Source organism: Tinamus guttatus, unplaced genomic scaffold (assembly GCF_059628265.1).
Source record: "Tinamus guttatus ecotype Peru unplaced genomic scaffold, ASM5962826v1 Tinamus_guttatus_pri_ptg000116l, whole genome shotgun sequence".
Lineage (NCBI taxonomy): Eukaryota > Metazoa > Chordata > Aves > Tinamiformes > Tinamidae > Tinamus > Tinamus guttatus.
Genome location: NW_028288650.1, coordinates 59,965 through 77,189, shown reverse-complemented (window position 1 = coordinate 77,189; position 17,225 = coordinate 59,965). Strand labels below are relative to the sequence as shown.

Here is a 17,225-nt window from a genome sequence, read left to right as displayed (position 1 = left end):
CATATTTTACTCTTTCTTATAAAAATGAAAACTGGAAATATCATGAGAAGTCTTGAAGGGTCTCCTGTATAAAAGCTTCGGATATCTGTGTTTTTGTGATTTCAGCTGGATTGACACTATCAGCGTTTTTGACATTGCTGCATAAATCACAGACTCACAGAATGGTTGAGGTTGGAAGGGACCCCTAGAGATCGTCTGGTCCAACCCCCCTGCTCCAGCAGGGACACCCAGAGCACGGGGCACAGGGTGGCATCGAGGCGAGTTTGAAGATCTCCAGAGAAGGAGCCTCCACAACCTCTCTAGGCAGCCTGTGCCAGGGCTCTGGCACCCTCACTGGAAAGTTCTTCTTCCTCATATAGAGGTGGAACTTCCTGGGTTTCAGCTTGTACCCATTATGCCTTATCCTGTCACTGGCCACCACGGAGAAGAGTTTTCCCCCATCCTCCCTACATTCTCCCCTAAGGTATTTGTGCATACTGATCAGATCTCCTCTCAGTCTTCTCCAGGCTGAACAGGTCCAGCTGGCTCAGTCTTTCCTCATATAATAGATGCTCCAGTCCCTTCATCATCTTTGTGGCTCTGCGCTGGACCCTCTTCAGAAGCTCCCTGTCCCTCTTGTCCTGAGGAGCCCAGAACTGCACCCAGCACTTCAGGTGCGGCCTCCCCAGAGCTGAGCAGAGGGGTAGGATCTCCTCCCTCGCCCGACTGCCAACACTCCTGATGCAACCAGGAGCCCATCGGCCTTCCTGGCCACAGGGACACATTGCTGGCTCAAGCTTGCTCTGTGTGTGATGTTTTGAATTTTGTGATTTTAACCCAAAGTGGAAACACTAATTAGAAATAGGTGTGCAGAGAATCAAACTTGTTTGGAGATTAAATGCTGTTGGTTGAACAGTGCATCAAACTGTTACAACAGCAATTATTTTATTGAGATTTATGAGTGTTTACAAATATTGTCCTAGATGAGAAATCCATTACAATACTTTGAGGGAGCTTCTGAATTCTTGAGGCTCTTTGAGGTGCAGATATTTATCTGCGAGCAAGAGGAAGCTGGTGGAACTGTGCTGTTTTTATGTGCAGAGTACCAATGCTGCTGTCCAAGGTGGTAGCAGTAGGCTACAAGTACCGTGGGTGTTATCTTCTGTTATGCAGGGATAATGCAGGGCTATCAAACCATGTTCCTCCATGCTTAAACATCCTTTAACAGATAAGGAAATAACTGCTGGTGAATTCCTCCTACACCTTCCCAAAAATAACATCTCAACCAGAACTTTCATCACTGCTACAGTGGGTTAAGGAGTGCTGCAATTCTGGACAGCAGTGTGGAGCCTGTGGATGTGGGGGTTGCAGGTCTGAGTGTTCTTGTCTTCCTTTGAGAAGCCGCCCACTGTCCAAGGGCTCTTTTCTGAGTGCTTGGAACTGCTAGGATGTCAAACAAGAGCTGCCCTGCTTGCTATCCATATGGACAAGAGTCTGTATGAGGCTTAGAAGGATGAGCTTCCAGGTAACTGAGAGTAACAGCCCTGCTGTGTCAGGCTAAGATGGATTTATTCACTGTGATATTCCCTAAGTGCTACAGCACTAGGATGTTGTGGGCCAAGGATTTCATGGAAGCTGAACTCGACATGGAGGTCAGTCTTGCACATTTTAATTTTACTAGGACAAATTTATGCATCAAATATATTTCATGACAATGTGCTTCCAGTTTTTGTGTACAAACAAAAGTACTGCAGTATATAGATTGTTGGAGAAATAAATAATGTTCTAGATGTTGATGGCTGAAAATGTAATGTTGAGGTCTATTATGTGGAAATTTCTGCTTAAATGCTGAAAATATTTTCATCTGAAATACAGGCTTTAAAATGAAAACAAGTCAGCACTCATCCCTGAGACATGTTGGTGCCTGCAGAAAACTCAAGTAGACAGTGCTGAATTTGACACTCGGGTACTATTTTTTTTTCCTTTGGGGGATTTTTTTAAACCTTTTTGCTTAAAAATCTTGCAGAAAGAAGTATTTATGTTCGTATGTCACTTCTGTCCAAAATCATGACTTTCCAAGATATTAGGACAACAAAATGCTGTTGAACTTTACCAATAATCTCCATTCAGGACTATTGCATTTTGGATCTGTGCACAGTGGATCAGTGTTTCCTAGAAATGGTGCCTCTGGGTACTGACCATGAGGTCTGTGAAACTGAGCAGGACACTTGGGAAGTGCTATGTATCCTCTGCTCTTGGCCTTTTAAAACAACTGTGTTTTTGATACAGTGTTTTCTACTCTTATTTAGATGGTCGTATTTTCATACAGAAAGAAATTTAAGTCCTTTATTACAAAGATCAAAAGTTGTGGTTTCCGTTTACATACACAATTTACAAATTATTAACAAAGGGAACAACCAATATGCAAGAACTGGCAGCTTGCTTCAGTTAAAGCTGGAGATGGGATGGGGCTGCTGTTTCCCTGCTCTGTTTACTGAAAAAAGATATGCTTGTCTTCTATTTTCAGTATGTGTTAAACACTGACCCAGCGTTTATTTAGCACCTTAAGTCATAACCCTTCCAGTGCTTACATCCTTGTCTTTACTGAACAGAATACAATACATGTACAAGCACACCGGGATCTTCATTCTCCTCGCAATGCTTGAGAATTTTCTGTAAGAAATCTGGTAGATTTTGGCATGATAGGGTGGTAAAGTTTGAGAGGGGGGGAAAAGTTACTAGGATTTTTCTGGTTTGAGGAATGTGTCATTAAAACAAATGCTGATTACTGTCAGAACTCATATTCTGACAATTAAATTAAGGATGGCTGCTATACCTTGGAGAGAAAAAAAAGAGATGACTGCTGTGTGCTCTTAAGGTAGGCACTAGCCATGTCATTAGATGTTTGTTTTTGTTAGGACCACAACTGATATATTGCTTTTTTCTTTGTTTAAGTTAGCTTGTTTCCTGAAACCATTTCAGGGATTGGGAAACTTAACAACAAAGAATGATAATTTACCAAATCTCACAATTAGGAAATTTATCACAGAATACTTTTACAACACTCAACAAAAGGGAGAACCAATGAGTTTCCAAATCCCTCGATATGCAAGCACAATATCCACAGTGCAGTAGCTGCCATTTAGCTAAACCTACAAACATCCATAACTTGTACTTTTTGCTGTCTCTAGTTATGGAGTGTAAACAAACTGCTTGAAGGAGTACACTGATTTTGGAGCAAACACATCTGTAAATACGAAGATCACCAATGTGATGTTGCATCCAAATGGCTAAGCAGAAAAGCAAAAAACAAAGGTTGTTACATCTACTGGAACTGTTTAGTGGATGTCCAAATATTAATGCTAGTATTATGATAGTACGATCTACACAGGTATCAAATACTCTCTACCATGATGCCTGCAGTGTTCTCCGTAAGACAGATGAATCTGCAACACCATGGCAAACTTGCAATACCTTAGTAGGCACCGACTGGATAACTGGAGTTACTGGAACCTCACAGGACAATACAACATTACAGTAGGCCTTTGCTAAGGCTTCTTGCTGGTTTCAGAAGGTAGGTTTTGCTTTAAGGAGATTGTCCAGCACTGTTTATTCACTTCTCTTCAATGGAAGGTCTCTTTGTTGATCCACATGAGACTGCGCGTTTCATTTGGTTTGCATTCGTACTCGATACTGCCAAAACTGTTTCCCCATTGGCAATGATCCCGTTTGTGGTAGTTATAGAATTTGACTTGCCAGACTGTTTCAAAAACACCAATGTCATTAAACTGTGAAGGAGAAGGAATATCAATGTTAGTAAGCTGATTGTTTTGTCCTTTTTTTTTTTTTTTTTTTTTTTTCCCTCTCCTCTCAATGGAAAAGAGCTTTACAAAACTGTGGACAATAAAGCAAATCATGCAAGAGTTATTATTCCTTAAGCTGACAAATCAAAGATCTGTAAAACCTGCTCTAGGAGACACCATGAAGCTTTTTGTGCTTAGGAATACACGGAACATGCAGCACCAGATTCTCTGTGTGCTATTCGCTTGTAGTCGTTTGTGTGGGAAAGACAAGAGAATAAAAATGTTAAAGTTTACACATGTGTAAAACGTTGCTAACAGCAGGAATCAAGGGTAACGGTGTAATCCTCAAAATGACGTGGTAGTGGCTGGTCTGGTGATCCTGAAGGCCGCCAGGACTTTCTTCCCTTTGCCTAATCCGAAATGTTTGATGTCTCTGTTTGGTGTTTACAGTGCAGAGAAGCCTGCTGATTGAGACCACGTAGAGCTGGGCCAGCTCTCAAACCTCCGTGTGGGTAATGGAGGCCAGGAAGGGGCCGGCGTGTATTAGCAGGTAGGATCTGATCCCATGAAGGTAACACAGCTTTGACTGCCAAGCTGTCTGGCCACGTTTGCACCTTACTGAAAAGGAAATGGAACTATGACTGTAGTAATTAAAGCTTATTGTATAAAATCTCATGGTTTTTAAATCACTGCTGGACACCTTTAGAACATCAGAATCTCTGTGAGTGGTGCTTATAAGGAAAGGCTGCTATTTCAATGGTGATATTGTGAACTTTGCAATTCTGAGACTGCAGACCTGACACCTTGCAGAGAGACCAGTGTGAAGGTGTGGAGTTCATGCACTGCCGGTTTGTTGATTTGTTCCGTTGGCAGAAAATACTAGATAGGGGACTCAGTGCTACTGAATGGCAATCTGTTCTCTAGCATTTTTTTTTCCTTTTAAATGTTTCCATCGCACATTTAATGACAGGTTCTTCCCTTGACTATTCTCCATTCCCATCATGTGCTTGGGAGCTGACCCTTGATCATCTACATACTGTTAACCACCCTTGGAAAGTCAGTACGAGAGCCCTTTTACACAGTTCCTCTTGCTCAGTTGCAGGCGGAACATTCTGTACTCAAATTTCTCAGGTTTTGTATTTAAGCTCAAAATGTGGATTGTAACCTGCTGCTGTGTATTGGACATGGTTTAAAATCTTCCCTCATCCAGTAACTTAAATTTAGCCTTGACAACAGCAAGAATTGCTGTGTGTTGAGGTTTGTGAAAGATTTTATTTGGCACCAGTTGTGTGTGTGACCTTAAAGGAATAGCTGCATCATTCCTGCTGCTTCCTTAGAAGAGGAGAGAAGGCAGTGTACAAACTATTCATATTCTCACCAGCCAAAACCTTATGTAAGGGTCCTTTCCTAACACCTTCTGATGGTAATCCTGGTACTGCTTGTTATGCAGGATACTAAGGGTTAAGCGCATCGAGTAGTACTGTGCAAAGCCAGACGTTGCCGGTAAAGAGGAGCATCAGACATCCGTCTCCAGAAGAGGAAGGAAGAACAGGGATTGATCATGAAGAAAACAGTGTTTATAGAAGGTGAGATGATATTAAGAGTAGTACTTGTTCAACTTGTGTGCAGTAAGCCCAGTTTGCATTTGCAGGAAGTGGACATTATAAGCATTTTTTGGCATGGGCTCACTGAGGTGAGGTCCCTAAATTTGTCCCAGCTCTGTCTTGCTAAAGAGCTAAGTGAAGAGTTAAGCATGTAAATCCCTGTTGAATTGTCCATATTTAATACTTGTAAGTATCAGTTGTTGATTCTTAAGTCTATATTAAAGAACCAGTCTGTCAAGATCAAATCCTAAAAGAGGTTGAATTACCTGCTTAACACTTGCAAATCCTATTAACTTCATGGTTAGTATCTCAGGATTTGATATGTAAAGCTCCTGTTTGGACAAATATTGTGGCTGCTCGTTCTGATGCTGCAAAAAAAGCAGCTACGAGCTTGTGTCAGAGAGATAGGTGGTCTTTTTGTTACTTGAACTTGTTTCATTTGTGTTTTATTTGACTAGATTTTTCCCAAAGAAAAAGTACAGTTCCAGATTTTCAGATCTCACAGCAATGTTATGTGTGGCTATCAAAACAGGGGTGCCTCTTAAAGCAGGACCAAAAAGGTTCTTTGGAGCACTGCCTTTCCACCTCCTGCATAAGGACTACATGCATAAGGACTAAGTAAAACCCAGTAGTTACACTGAACAGTGGCATCAAGGAGATGTTTTCTAGGTTAGTGCTATAGAAAAATTTCCTCTCCTCCTGCTCTGTGTCAAGAAGGGCGCCTGCCCATGCCTTGTGTATTTGTCCTAGGCTCCTGAAAGGAGCGGAGTTGGACAGTTGAGGAGTTTGGCTGGGTTTTATTTGGTTTCCCTGAAAGGAAGCAACTGCACAGAGAGGGAATCATTATGATCAAATGCTTCAGGTAGTCACTGTTATGCTTCAGCTAAGATGTGGGTCTCCAAAATCATTACACTTGCTGTAGTTATCAGAAACTTCAAACAGATGTGTCACAGTTTTTATTCTGGAGGAGTTTGATGTGCTAAGTGATGTTTCGGGCAGGTGGGGGGGGGGGAAGGAAGTGCAGCATAAGAATCCATAAAGATGAAGTCTTGAGTGCTGCCAGCAAGTGCAAGACATCAGGTAGCCTAAGTGAGATCCTAACCTGGTATAAATTGGAAGAGAGCTCTAGGAGAGCTGTAGTTGAGGATCGCAGTTCCCCTTCTTCCATGTGGGAAGTACATATAGGAGTCTCTTACAGAACCGTAATCAGGAAAAATGGAACCTCAGAGCCAAACCAATCTCCCTCTGCATGCTAAACATTACCAAAGAGTGTTCTCAGATGCCAGTTCTGCGCCTTAGGGGCTTGGACTTTTATCTCCTCTCACTTTGGATGCATGGCAAGGTCGGGGTAAGCATCTACCTCCAGGAGGAAGTTTGCAGGTGCACAGTTAGTGTAGTGTTGGAAACCATGGAAGCATGTGGACAAAGAGAGGGAGGAGAGCACCCTCAGCCTGACTGTGTCTGTGTCTGGGCAGGTGCTTTCAGCCTCACACAGGTGGTGTCCTGCAGGTGACCGCTGAAGGGGGAGGTGATTGCACCTCATGCTCCAAGGAAGTTGGCGGTGCTGGCAGACACAAAGGGAATCTGTGCACAAAGGGCTTGGGACTAGATTACAAGATGGAGCCACATAGTTTTGGTGAGAATTTCCTGAAGTCTGTAGTACTGCCTGCAGAAGAGGCAGAAGGATTGGCTCTGAGGAGCCCAATTTCTTCCTCTTGTAGTGTCCCAAGAGCTATGCAGGTTTCTGGGAATCCTCCACCTGGCCCCTGCAGCTCTCTTGGCTCCTGCTTAGGCTGCATGAGTTGTGCCTTTTGAGCTACACTCTGACCAGCAGCCCCAGTGACACAGCCAAGAGGAGGACAGCTGGGGGCAACAGCTGTGACCAGGCTCTGTCCTGCTACTCTAGAGCTCCACACCTCTGTCCTCTGCTGCTTTCCCTTGTCCTCCTGGGCCAGCTCCCACTGAATCGAGGGCCACGTACCTGCATGTTGACCTGGATGGGCTGCCTCTCGCCACTCTTGGTGTGGGGCACTCCTTCTGTGTCGTAGATCCCTGTGTAAGAGACCACTTGTGCATCCCTTGATTTTTCCTCCAGCGGTACGTTCACACCACCAATGCCCATTGTCCTGCAAAGAGATGGGCTGTTGGCCTTGAGTAGCCCTGCAGGCCCCTTCCAGCAGCCTGGAGCCAGCATGGGGGCTTGCCGGCTTCTAGGATAGTAAGAAACCTGCGGAACCTGCTGACTCACTGTGATTCCTTGATGTGTCAGAGCTCTGCAGACCCTTAGAGAAGAAGTGGAAAGGAAGGCAAGGGTGATCTAAGCTCCAGAAGTTGGGGCCGTGCTGGCTGAATTCCTTCTCTGTGGCTCCCCTCCCCCCAGAGCTGCTTTTCCAGCTACAGCCATCCTGCTGCCTGTCTCTATCTTGCCATGGTGCTGTGGGGCTGGGGCAGGGGACATCTCTGAAATGCAGGGCTGGAGGGGCTGGCCCCTCTCCCTGCGCCAGAGCAAACCATGGGAAGGAGAGAGAAAAAGAGCAAGGACTGTAAAGGGCTGGATAGAGGTGGGAATGGAGGGAAAGAGGCAACTCCCACACTTGGCTTCTCCTCTGGGCTGGCCCTGTGTGCTGCCTGGGCAGCGCAAGGGGAAGAGCTGTCTAGGGACCTAGAAACGGGTCCACCAAAGCAAGAGGGTGGGGAGGCAGAAATCTCAGAAACCCTCGGCTGTCAGCCTGCCAGGAAAAAATATTAAACCTCTAAAAATAAAGCACTAGGGGAGGGAGGGCTGCTGGAGGCGCCCCTGGGCTGTGCCGCGAAGGATGCACTTACGTGGCCTGAACGGTGCCGGGCCGGAGGACCACCTCGATCTTGTATTTGGCCCCGGTGAGCAGCTTGATGGTGCGGTTCTGGCCAAAGCGCTGCCCGTCCACCTTGAAATAGACTGCGCCATCGTTGGGCTGGATTTTGAGGGAGACGCTGATTTTCACAAGGGTGGGGATGTCGCCCATGGCTTGCAGTGGGGTGGCTGTGGGCCTCGTGCTCCTTGCTCCCCCTCCACAGAAGGTGGCTACCGGCAGCCAAGACCGAGGCGGCGAGGGAGAGGAAGAGGAGGAGGGAGGAGGAAGAGGAGGGGCTGCCGGATCCGCGCCAGCCCAGCCCTTCCCAAAAGCATTGGATGAGACATTTTTTCCCACCCTTCCCTTCCCCCCGCAACCGCTTCCAATCACTGCGCAGCAGCTGTGCGCCCCTGCGCCGCTCCCGCCTTGGGCACGTCTGCAGCTGTTGACAATTCAACCGGTTTCCAGGGAGCTAATCCGGCCCCGATTACCGCAGCCTTAATCCCGCCGTGTGGCCGGAGCGGCAGCGCGCGGAGCAGCTTCAGCACCAGGGCGGCGGACAGCGCCCGCGGGCGGCGCGGCTCGAGGCGCAGCGCGGCCGCTCCTGCTGCCCCTGAGCTGCCGTTCCCGGCCCCAGGGGCAGTTTCCTACCCCCGCCAGAGTCACAGCCGGGCCCCTCTGTGATTTCACTGGCATCGATATTTGGGTCAGAGCTTCTATGAGGATTCTTGCCGCTTCATCCCAATTTTCTTCCTTTAAGAGAAGGAACGCTGAAACTGCAGTAGCAAATCACAGTCTTATTTCTTTACGTCTCGTGGCTGGTACCATTTCTTTAAGGAGATGTATTTTTGAAACTGAAAGATGTTTCATCTTTCGTCACTGTAATTCATCTTGCCATAGATCATATCCCAGTCAGAGATGGCTTTTAGCCCAGAAACAGGAGACTTGTGTGACACAACCTCCCCAGCTTTTGCATTTGTTCTTGTGTTTGCTGTTAAAACTACAGCATTCTCATAGCTGACACATGATTCGGGCCATAAATATATCTTTGTCTTGATTTGGTATCGGGCAGAGCTCAGGAATTCATGAGGAGAACAGCACAGCTAGTTCACCTACAGTTGTGTGGGACCTGACCTTTTCTTTCTTTTTCTAAAGCTGGAGTATATACATATGTTGGTAAAATGTAGCATTTACAAGCCAGATGGAATATCTAACATTACCCAGTTGCACTTATTGAGGTGACTAAGGGAATATTTTTTTTTTAAATGAACCTTGAGCAGAAGAATACATATTGCTGAAAACTTGACCACTATAACAGAAATGCTCCTGTATTTACCTTGATTAGGTATCTAGCTAAGAACCGTTCTTAGCAGCAAGGTTTCCACAAAGATAAGGGAGGGGGACACCCCCTCCATCCCAGAACTAGGTATGTCTTGATCTCTATAAGTAACACCCAGCTTCCAGTGGCTGTTGCTGGCAGCAGGGGAAAGTGGTTACACGGTGGAGTCACTGCTTCTCCCCCTGAACAATCAAGACTGGAGCAAATGCTATTTAAAAAAAAAAAAAGAGAAAGAGAGGGAGAGAGAAGCCCAACAGTTCCCTCTGCATGGTGTGGTAGTGGCCTCTTCATCATTCATGTTGGGGAAGAGTCTTTTGGGCACTGTTATCTTAACTCAAATCCTCCTGATATAAGGTTTGGTATGGTAGGGTTCATCTATGTATGAATCTGCTCTACAGACACCAACTGCTTGTTGAGTCACCTAAGACTCTTATACATTCAAAGGTTGTATAATCAATAGAGTTAGTAAATGATAGGAGCAATTTGTCCCACAATAGGAGCCAACATTTGATCACAGGTCATGCACTAAAGTGCCTATATTTACTGCCTATATGTCTGCTGACTGTAAAGGTCACTAGAAGCAGACACCTAAAATTAGGTAAAAAGGATCCCACCCATTGTCTAGGCTAATATGAAATAGTCTCAGAAATATTTTGGAGGTGTCAGATAATCAACTGGTATGCACAGGTTGTAAGGTGAGGAAGCAGCTGCTATATATGCACAAAAATCTCATTGTCTCATGGCTCCAAAAAAAAAAAAAAGTCCATGCGTGCATCTCTGCATATCTTCTTTGCTCATTGTGAGGCACTTCTCTTTTTTTTTCATTATGTTCTGCTGAGAACTGTTGTGTTTTGTGGCTTGGTGAAAGTTTTGCTTGCAGCAATTCCCACTGAATTTGAATATAATACTGTAAGAAACCACAGAGACCTTAGATGGGGAACCTGATAGTGTCACTTAAAGTGGTGTACAGAATAATGGCTGACATCAGGGATAATATCTGCTTTCCTCAAGAGCGAGATATATCATGTTGCAGTAAATTGTGTGTAGCTGAAAGCATTGATTGCAATTACTTTCCCAAGTACCCATAAGGATAGATCTATAACAAAACATTTTGCCCTGATTATTTCTGCCTGAACAATTAATCGTCTTTCTCTGGACACAAACCCAGGCTGTGATTTTATTCCAGTACACTAGCAAAAAATGGCAAACATGATGAAAGACTTAAGCTTTGTATTGTGGATTGTACATACATAGTCTGCTTTACCATTTGAAAGAGAAACACTGTGACAGTGGAACACTTATGAGGAAGTAATTTTGAATGTCTTTTTTTTTTCTTATCAATCTGATAACTTAATGTGTCTTTATGTTATTCAATTATCTGACCCTACCATTCGATGTTCTCTATCGGTGTAGCTCACAGAGGGTTTTATCTTTCTAAAGGCTTTTTTGAGATCAGTTCTGCTGCTGCAGCATCATTCTTCTTTTCACAGGGAAAATTATCCAAATGGCCAGTATTATGCTTGTTAAAAAAAAAAGAATAAAATAAAATAAAATAATCCTGGAGAGCAAGATGTCTCTCTCTCACTGATAAGCTATTGTCTTAGCCTGAGCTGAGGGCACTAACACCTCACCCAGAGCCTCCCAAACACTCCCCTTCCCTCCCATGGCCCAGGAGGACTATTTAAGCTCAAGCTAAGGTTGTCAGGGTCTTTCCTAGTGATGCTGTGGGAATGCTGGTATCCAGCTTGGTATCCAGCCTGGCTCCAGCCGTGCCTGTGTCTGGCACTGGGCGCACCAGTCCAGCCCCCAGCCTGTTGGCTGAGCCCTCAGATGTACTCTCTTACCGTGGTCCTGTTCAGTTGACAGTGTCCCACTCTGGCTACCCTCCCTAGACCTGACCCTGGTCTGTGGACTGACCTCCTTCCTTCCTGTGCTCTGCCTGATTGCCACGAACTCACCTGGTGATCTGGCCTGCCCTGTTCCCTTGCTGGGGGCAGTGGGATGGTCTTAGGGAAGAGACAGCGCTCACTGTGCCCTGATACCGAGTGCTTGATGTTCTGATAGGAGCAAAACATCTGGAGCTAGAAGGAGGCTGTGTGTTTTTTTGCCAGAAGCAGAGGACAAGCATAGCTATTACAAAGCTAAATATATCATCATGAGGCTTATGGCAAGGTGTCTTTTTGGTGTTCTCTCAGGCCACAGCAGTAACTTGCTTCCATAAACAAGTAAATAAAGTCAGGTGTCCTTCCTTCCATCCTCCACGCCTGTATGCCTTGGAGATTTTGTTTGTTGTAAAACTTTTTAATTCTAATACACAGAATAGTTTGTTAGTTTGCTTTTTTGCTTTGCCCTGCGTTTTGTTGCCCTGGCATCTGAGATGCCCCAGCCTATGGTCTGGTTTGGTAGGGTAGGCGAGTGTGAGGTCTCGCTGGCTTCCTGGAGGCCAGCAGCTGGCAAGGCCTTCAGTGCTCTCCCAGGGCAGGGTGGGCTGGCAGACTTAGCCATTCTCATTTTGTTCTTTCTCCCAGGGCAAGGACGGTCTCACGCTGCTGTGTCTCCTCCTTGACATCTCTCCTGTCCCTGGGCCTTTCCTGTTTTGACTACATCACCTGTTTGTATAACTCAAGGGAAAATACCATAGAAGAGAGGTAAGTCACCGGGGAGGCTGATTTTATTCTGTGAAAGTTCACAGCTAATATGTATGCAAGTCACTGCCTATGGTAAAGCTAATACACTGGCCCAGTTTGCCTAGAAAACATTCTGGAGACATCCGTTTGGTATCTCATTTAATATGATCTCTGTATGTATAACGTCAGCGACATCAGCATTTCGGTGTTATTATTTATGCTGTCCTTCCCATTTTCCAGTGTATGCACCAATGCTGCCTCTTAGCTCTGCAAAAATTAAATGTATGAAATGTGCCTGAGGCCAGAACATGATGGTTTATTTATGACAGCCAACCCAATAACATTTGGATTCCAAGATGATATCAGTAATACTTGTAATGATCTTTTCATTTCTTCCTCCCTCTTTGATTACTATTTTTTTAAAACAATGTTTAATTTGGAAGTGTTCTGCATTTGGTTTCTTTTTGAGAGGTGAATTCAAAGCCACAATCTCTCATTCTCTAACAATAACCATATGTGTAATGCCGTATGGAGGGCATTGTGCTGTGGCTCGCACACCTGCCAGCTCTAAGTTTCATACTCCATTTCCATTTTCAATAGAAATGGAGTATGAAGTGAGAAGGGCTGTTACTGAACTGTAAGTTGGGCTGAGTCTTTATTTATCACCTCCACAAATTGCTTGCTTATGTTATTTTTCCTGTGTAGGTAATAATTTAAATACCCAGCCTTTGATGTAGACCTTCCCTTGAAGTGTAGCCTGATTTGTGGGAGTGATGCATGTATATGGAGAGCCTATGTGCTCTGTTACCAGATGGAGAGGGCTTACGGCACTTAAATCACAATAAACACAGCGCTACAGCAGTGTGAGGGCTTGTCCTGGGGCAGTGCAGTTAATGTAACCAGCTGAGCAATTGCAAATATCTTCCTTGCAAGTGACACCTTTTTTTGTCTGAAGAGTTTGAGCTTTGGATCCTTTGGAGCTTTGGATCCTTTTGAGCTTTGGATGGACCTTTGGATAAAGGTCCATCCATCTCTAACATGGAGCCTGTGCTCAAATCAATATAGTTGTTAAAGTATATTGAATACCTGAATACATGAATATATAAATACAGGTTTGTTTGTTTGTTTATTAATGCTTGTGGGAGCAAGCCCTGATGTAGCAGAAAACAAGATTTTGTGAAGCAGAGCAACAAGATCTCTCTTGTAACAACAACTCACTTGCCAATAAACTGAGTTAAGATGTTCAGCTGTGACACAGGTTGTTCTATTGCAGCAAATGTTTGTAACCCAGGACCACACACCTTACCTACTTTGAAGAGAAACGGAGGAAACAGGTGAAATTTTGCAACAGGTTTTCATGATGCAGGTTACTTTCTGTTTTTGCCGGATTAAAGCTTTGTCTTCCTCTGTGTGGTCACCTGGAAGAAATAAAGCCCTTCTTTTGCTCTTCAAAAATAGCTGCACAAAGAAGTTGTGCATCAGCAGTCCATCCTGTCCCATGTACAGCATTGTGGCCACTGTATGGTTAAATGGCATTTTGCTTCAGGTGAACGATTTAACCAATCAACACATTTTGGCTTGGGAGAAGATGAAGTGCTGGTTTCTATGTGATGATGGGTAATAAGTGAACCCAAGCCTCACTGCTTAAAGAAAAGGATTGTCCCAGTGAAACATATCGGAAGAGCAAAATAATAGGTGAGTTTTAAGGATGAAATATAAATAGCATAGAGAAAACTAATGTTATAAATGATATAAAAGTAGTTGCTTCCAGCTAATACTTAATGACAGTAATTGTATGCTTTGAAGTGAATTGCTTAAGTGACTAATAGTAAATTGTGAAGTTACTGGCTTGGTGCCTCTATATCTAACTGAATTTCACAGTGAAAGTCCAGGGGATTTTCATGCAGGTAAATGAGAGACTGGGTTTTCTTTACATAGTGTGCTGTCAGCATCCTTTTCTGTTCGAATTAAACTACTTTTTCACGTAAGGTCACATGGATGTCTTGTGGAAGAGGAACTGTTCCTGAGCACTTCCTGTCATCAATCAATCATGCAGAGCCTGTAATCCTGACTCAGTGCAAATCAGTGGGAATTGGAGAGCAGAGCTGAGCTTCCTCCTGCTCAAGGGAAAACTTGTGCAAAGGCTGCATGCTGATAGGAAAATGCTGGCAGATTCTTCCCTCCTTCTTCCCTGTAAGTTCTTCCAGCAAGGGAAGGGGTTTCTTGTCTTAAGACCTGAGAAGCAGCAAGGTAGATACAGAAGAAAAGCTAACTGTGAACCAGCTCTTGGTCTGTAATGCTCACCCCAAGCTCTGTAGCACAATGGCTCCAAGGCAACTAATAAAATGATACGTTGGTTTCCAGAAATATGAAGATTTATGGAGATTTGGAGCTTTATAGAGTCTTTGCCTGTGAGCTGCATTTCTTAGGTAATCTGTCCAGTAAGAGCAAAAATAATCTACCCTCTTAGAGCAGGAGGAGTTATTTGGGAAAAAAAAAACATAGAATCATAGAATGCTTAAGGTTGGAAGGGACCTGTAGATGTTGTCTAGTCCAACCCCCCTGCACACGCAGGGTCACCTAGAGCATGTGGCACAGGACTGCATCCAAGCGGATTTTGAAGATCTCCAGGGAAGGAGACTCCACAACCTCTCTGGGCAGCCTGTTCCAGTGCTCTATCACCCCCACTGTTAAGAAATTTTTCCTTAAGTTCCTGTGTAACTTTTGATGCTTCAGTTTCCATCCGTTTCCTCTAGTTCTGTCAGTGGCCACCACTGAAAAGAGGCCAGCACCACCCTCCTCACTGCCTCCCTCCCTTGAGATACTTACAGACACTGATTAGATCCCCTCTCAGCTTTCTCTTCTCCAGGCTGAACAGGCCCAGCTCCCTTAGTCTTTCCTCATAGGGCAGATGTTCCAGGCCCCTGATCATCCTTGTAGCTCTGCACTGGACTCTCTCCAGCAGCTCCACATCCCTCTTGTACAGCAGAGCCCAGAACTGGACACAGTACTCCAGATGTGGCCTCACCAGAGCTGAGTGACCTGCCTCGACCTGCTGGAGTTGCTCTTCTTAACACACCCCAGGATCCCACTGGCCTTCTTGGCCATGAGGGCACACTGCTGCCTCATGGTCAACTTGTCGTCCACCACGATGCCCAGGTCTTTCTCTGCAGAGCTGCTCACCAGAAGGTCAGTCCCCAGCCTGTACTGGTGTCTGGGGTTATTCCTCCCCAGGTGCAGGACCTTGCACTTGGCCTTGTTGAATTTCATGAGGTTTTTCACTGCCTAGTTGTCCGGTCTGTCCGGGTTCCTCTGGGTGGCAGCGCAGCTCTCTGGGGTATCGGATACTCCTCCTCCTAGTTTCGTATCATCAGCAAACTTACTGAGGGAGCGCTCTGTGCCTTCATCCAGGTCATTGATGAATAAATTGAACAGGACTGGACCAAGGACTGACCCCTGGGGGACACTGCCAGCTACAGGCCTCCAACTAGACTCCGCACCGCTGATCACCACCCTCTGAGCTCTTCCATCCAGCCAATTCCTAATGCACCTCACTGTGCACTCATCTATCCCACACTTCCAGAGCTTGTCCAGGAGGATGTTGTGAGGGACGGTGTCAGAAGTCTTGGTGAATTCGAAAGAGACGACATCCACTGCTCTCCCCTCATCTATCCAGCTGGTCATTCCATCATAGAAGGCTATCAGGTTAGTCAAGCATGATTTCCCTTTGCTGAATCCATGCTGACTGCTCTTCAGCACCTTCTTGTCCTCCACGTGCCTGGAAACAACAGCCAGTATGAGCCGTTCCATCACTTTTCTGGGGACGGAGGTGAGGCTCACTGGCCTGTAGTTGCCTGGGTTCTCCTCCTTGCCTTTTTTGAAGACTGGCGTGACCTTGGCTTTCTTCCAGTCCCCTGGCACCTCCCGTGTTCTCCAGGATCTCTCAAAGATGATGGAGAGCGGCTTAGCTATGAAATCCGCCAGCTCAGCGTGGAGGAAGTGCCGCTTGAAAACTAACCAGCTCTCTTGGGCCCCTCTTCCTTCTAGAGCTCTAGCCCATGGGATTCTTCTGAGGAGGTCTCTGAAGAGGCTGAAGTTGGCCCTCCTGAAGTCCATTGTTGCCAGGCTGCTTACAGCCCTGCCTCCTCCTCGTTGGATCCTGAACTCCACCAACTCATGGTCACTGCAGCCAAGGCTACCCACCACCTCACATCTCCTACAAGTCCCTCTCTTTGTTAGCATGAGGTCCAGTAGCCCACCTCTCCTCATTGGCTCCTCCACAACTTGCGTCAAAAAGTTATCATCAACATTATACAAGAAGCATCTACAAGCTTTGGAAGATATCAAGCATTGTTTTAAGGCTTACAGGAGCTGAAGTGAGCCATCCTGGAAACAACACAAAGAAATCTGAAGCTGCATCATCTGAAAATTCAGGAACACATCTTAAATTGATTTCACATCCTGGGGGTGATAGTCAGATTCATTACTGCAAATGTGAAACAAAGCTTTTAACAAAGCTTTTGATCAGTGTTTAGTGATAGGTTTATTTGGTTTACAAAGAACATTAATTTTTACAAGCTATATATAAGTTTCTATCTTTCCTTCTCCCACCTACTGATTTTAGTTTCTGTTGGCCGTTATCAAGTACATTTGACAATTAGAAAATTGAAAAGCATGTATTGAATCTTTGACTTGCAAACTGCCTGGTGGATGGTTGGTTCGGTCAGAACCTAGGGTCTTTATTGAGGATCAAATCCTTTGCATAATGTGAATTACATAGGCAAAGAGAGAATGTAATAAGATTCTTTAGAACTGGAAAAGACAACTGAATGTGATAGATTCAGTCGAAGCTACACTTTGGGCAGAAAGCCCTGCAAAGCACATGCACTGAGATTGCTCGCACTCGTGGGTGCTTTCCTGGTGATGGGACTGGAGAAGTAATTTAAGGAATAGTTAGTTGCAAAATGTCTGAGCAAGCTTAAAGTAGAAAAGTTGACTTTGGAGCTCATGAGGTAGAAACCTGCTGGCAACTTCACTAA

General features: G+C 45.1%; 1 protein-coding gene across 1 annotated transcript; it reads right to left on the bottom strand.

Annotated features, from left to right (window-relative positions):
* Positions 1-3,488: 3,488 nt before the first annotated feature.
* CNRIP1 (cannabinoid receptor interacting protein 1) lies at positions 3,489-8,469 on the bottom strand. Its single transcript, XM_010215146.2, has 3 exons — positions 8,213-8,469; positions 7,368-7,512; positions 3,489-3,767 (listed from the first exon to the last, which is right to left on the bottom strand). Exons 1-3 carry the CDS (start codon positions 8,389-8,391, stop codon positions 3,603-3,605), a joined length of 489 nt encoding a protein of 162 aa, XP_010213448.1. The 5' UTR covers positions 8,392-8,469; the 3' UTR covers positions 3,489-3,602.
* Positions 8,470-17,225: the final 8,756 nt, after the last annotated feature.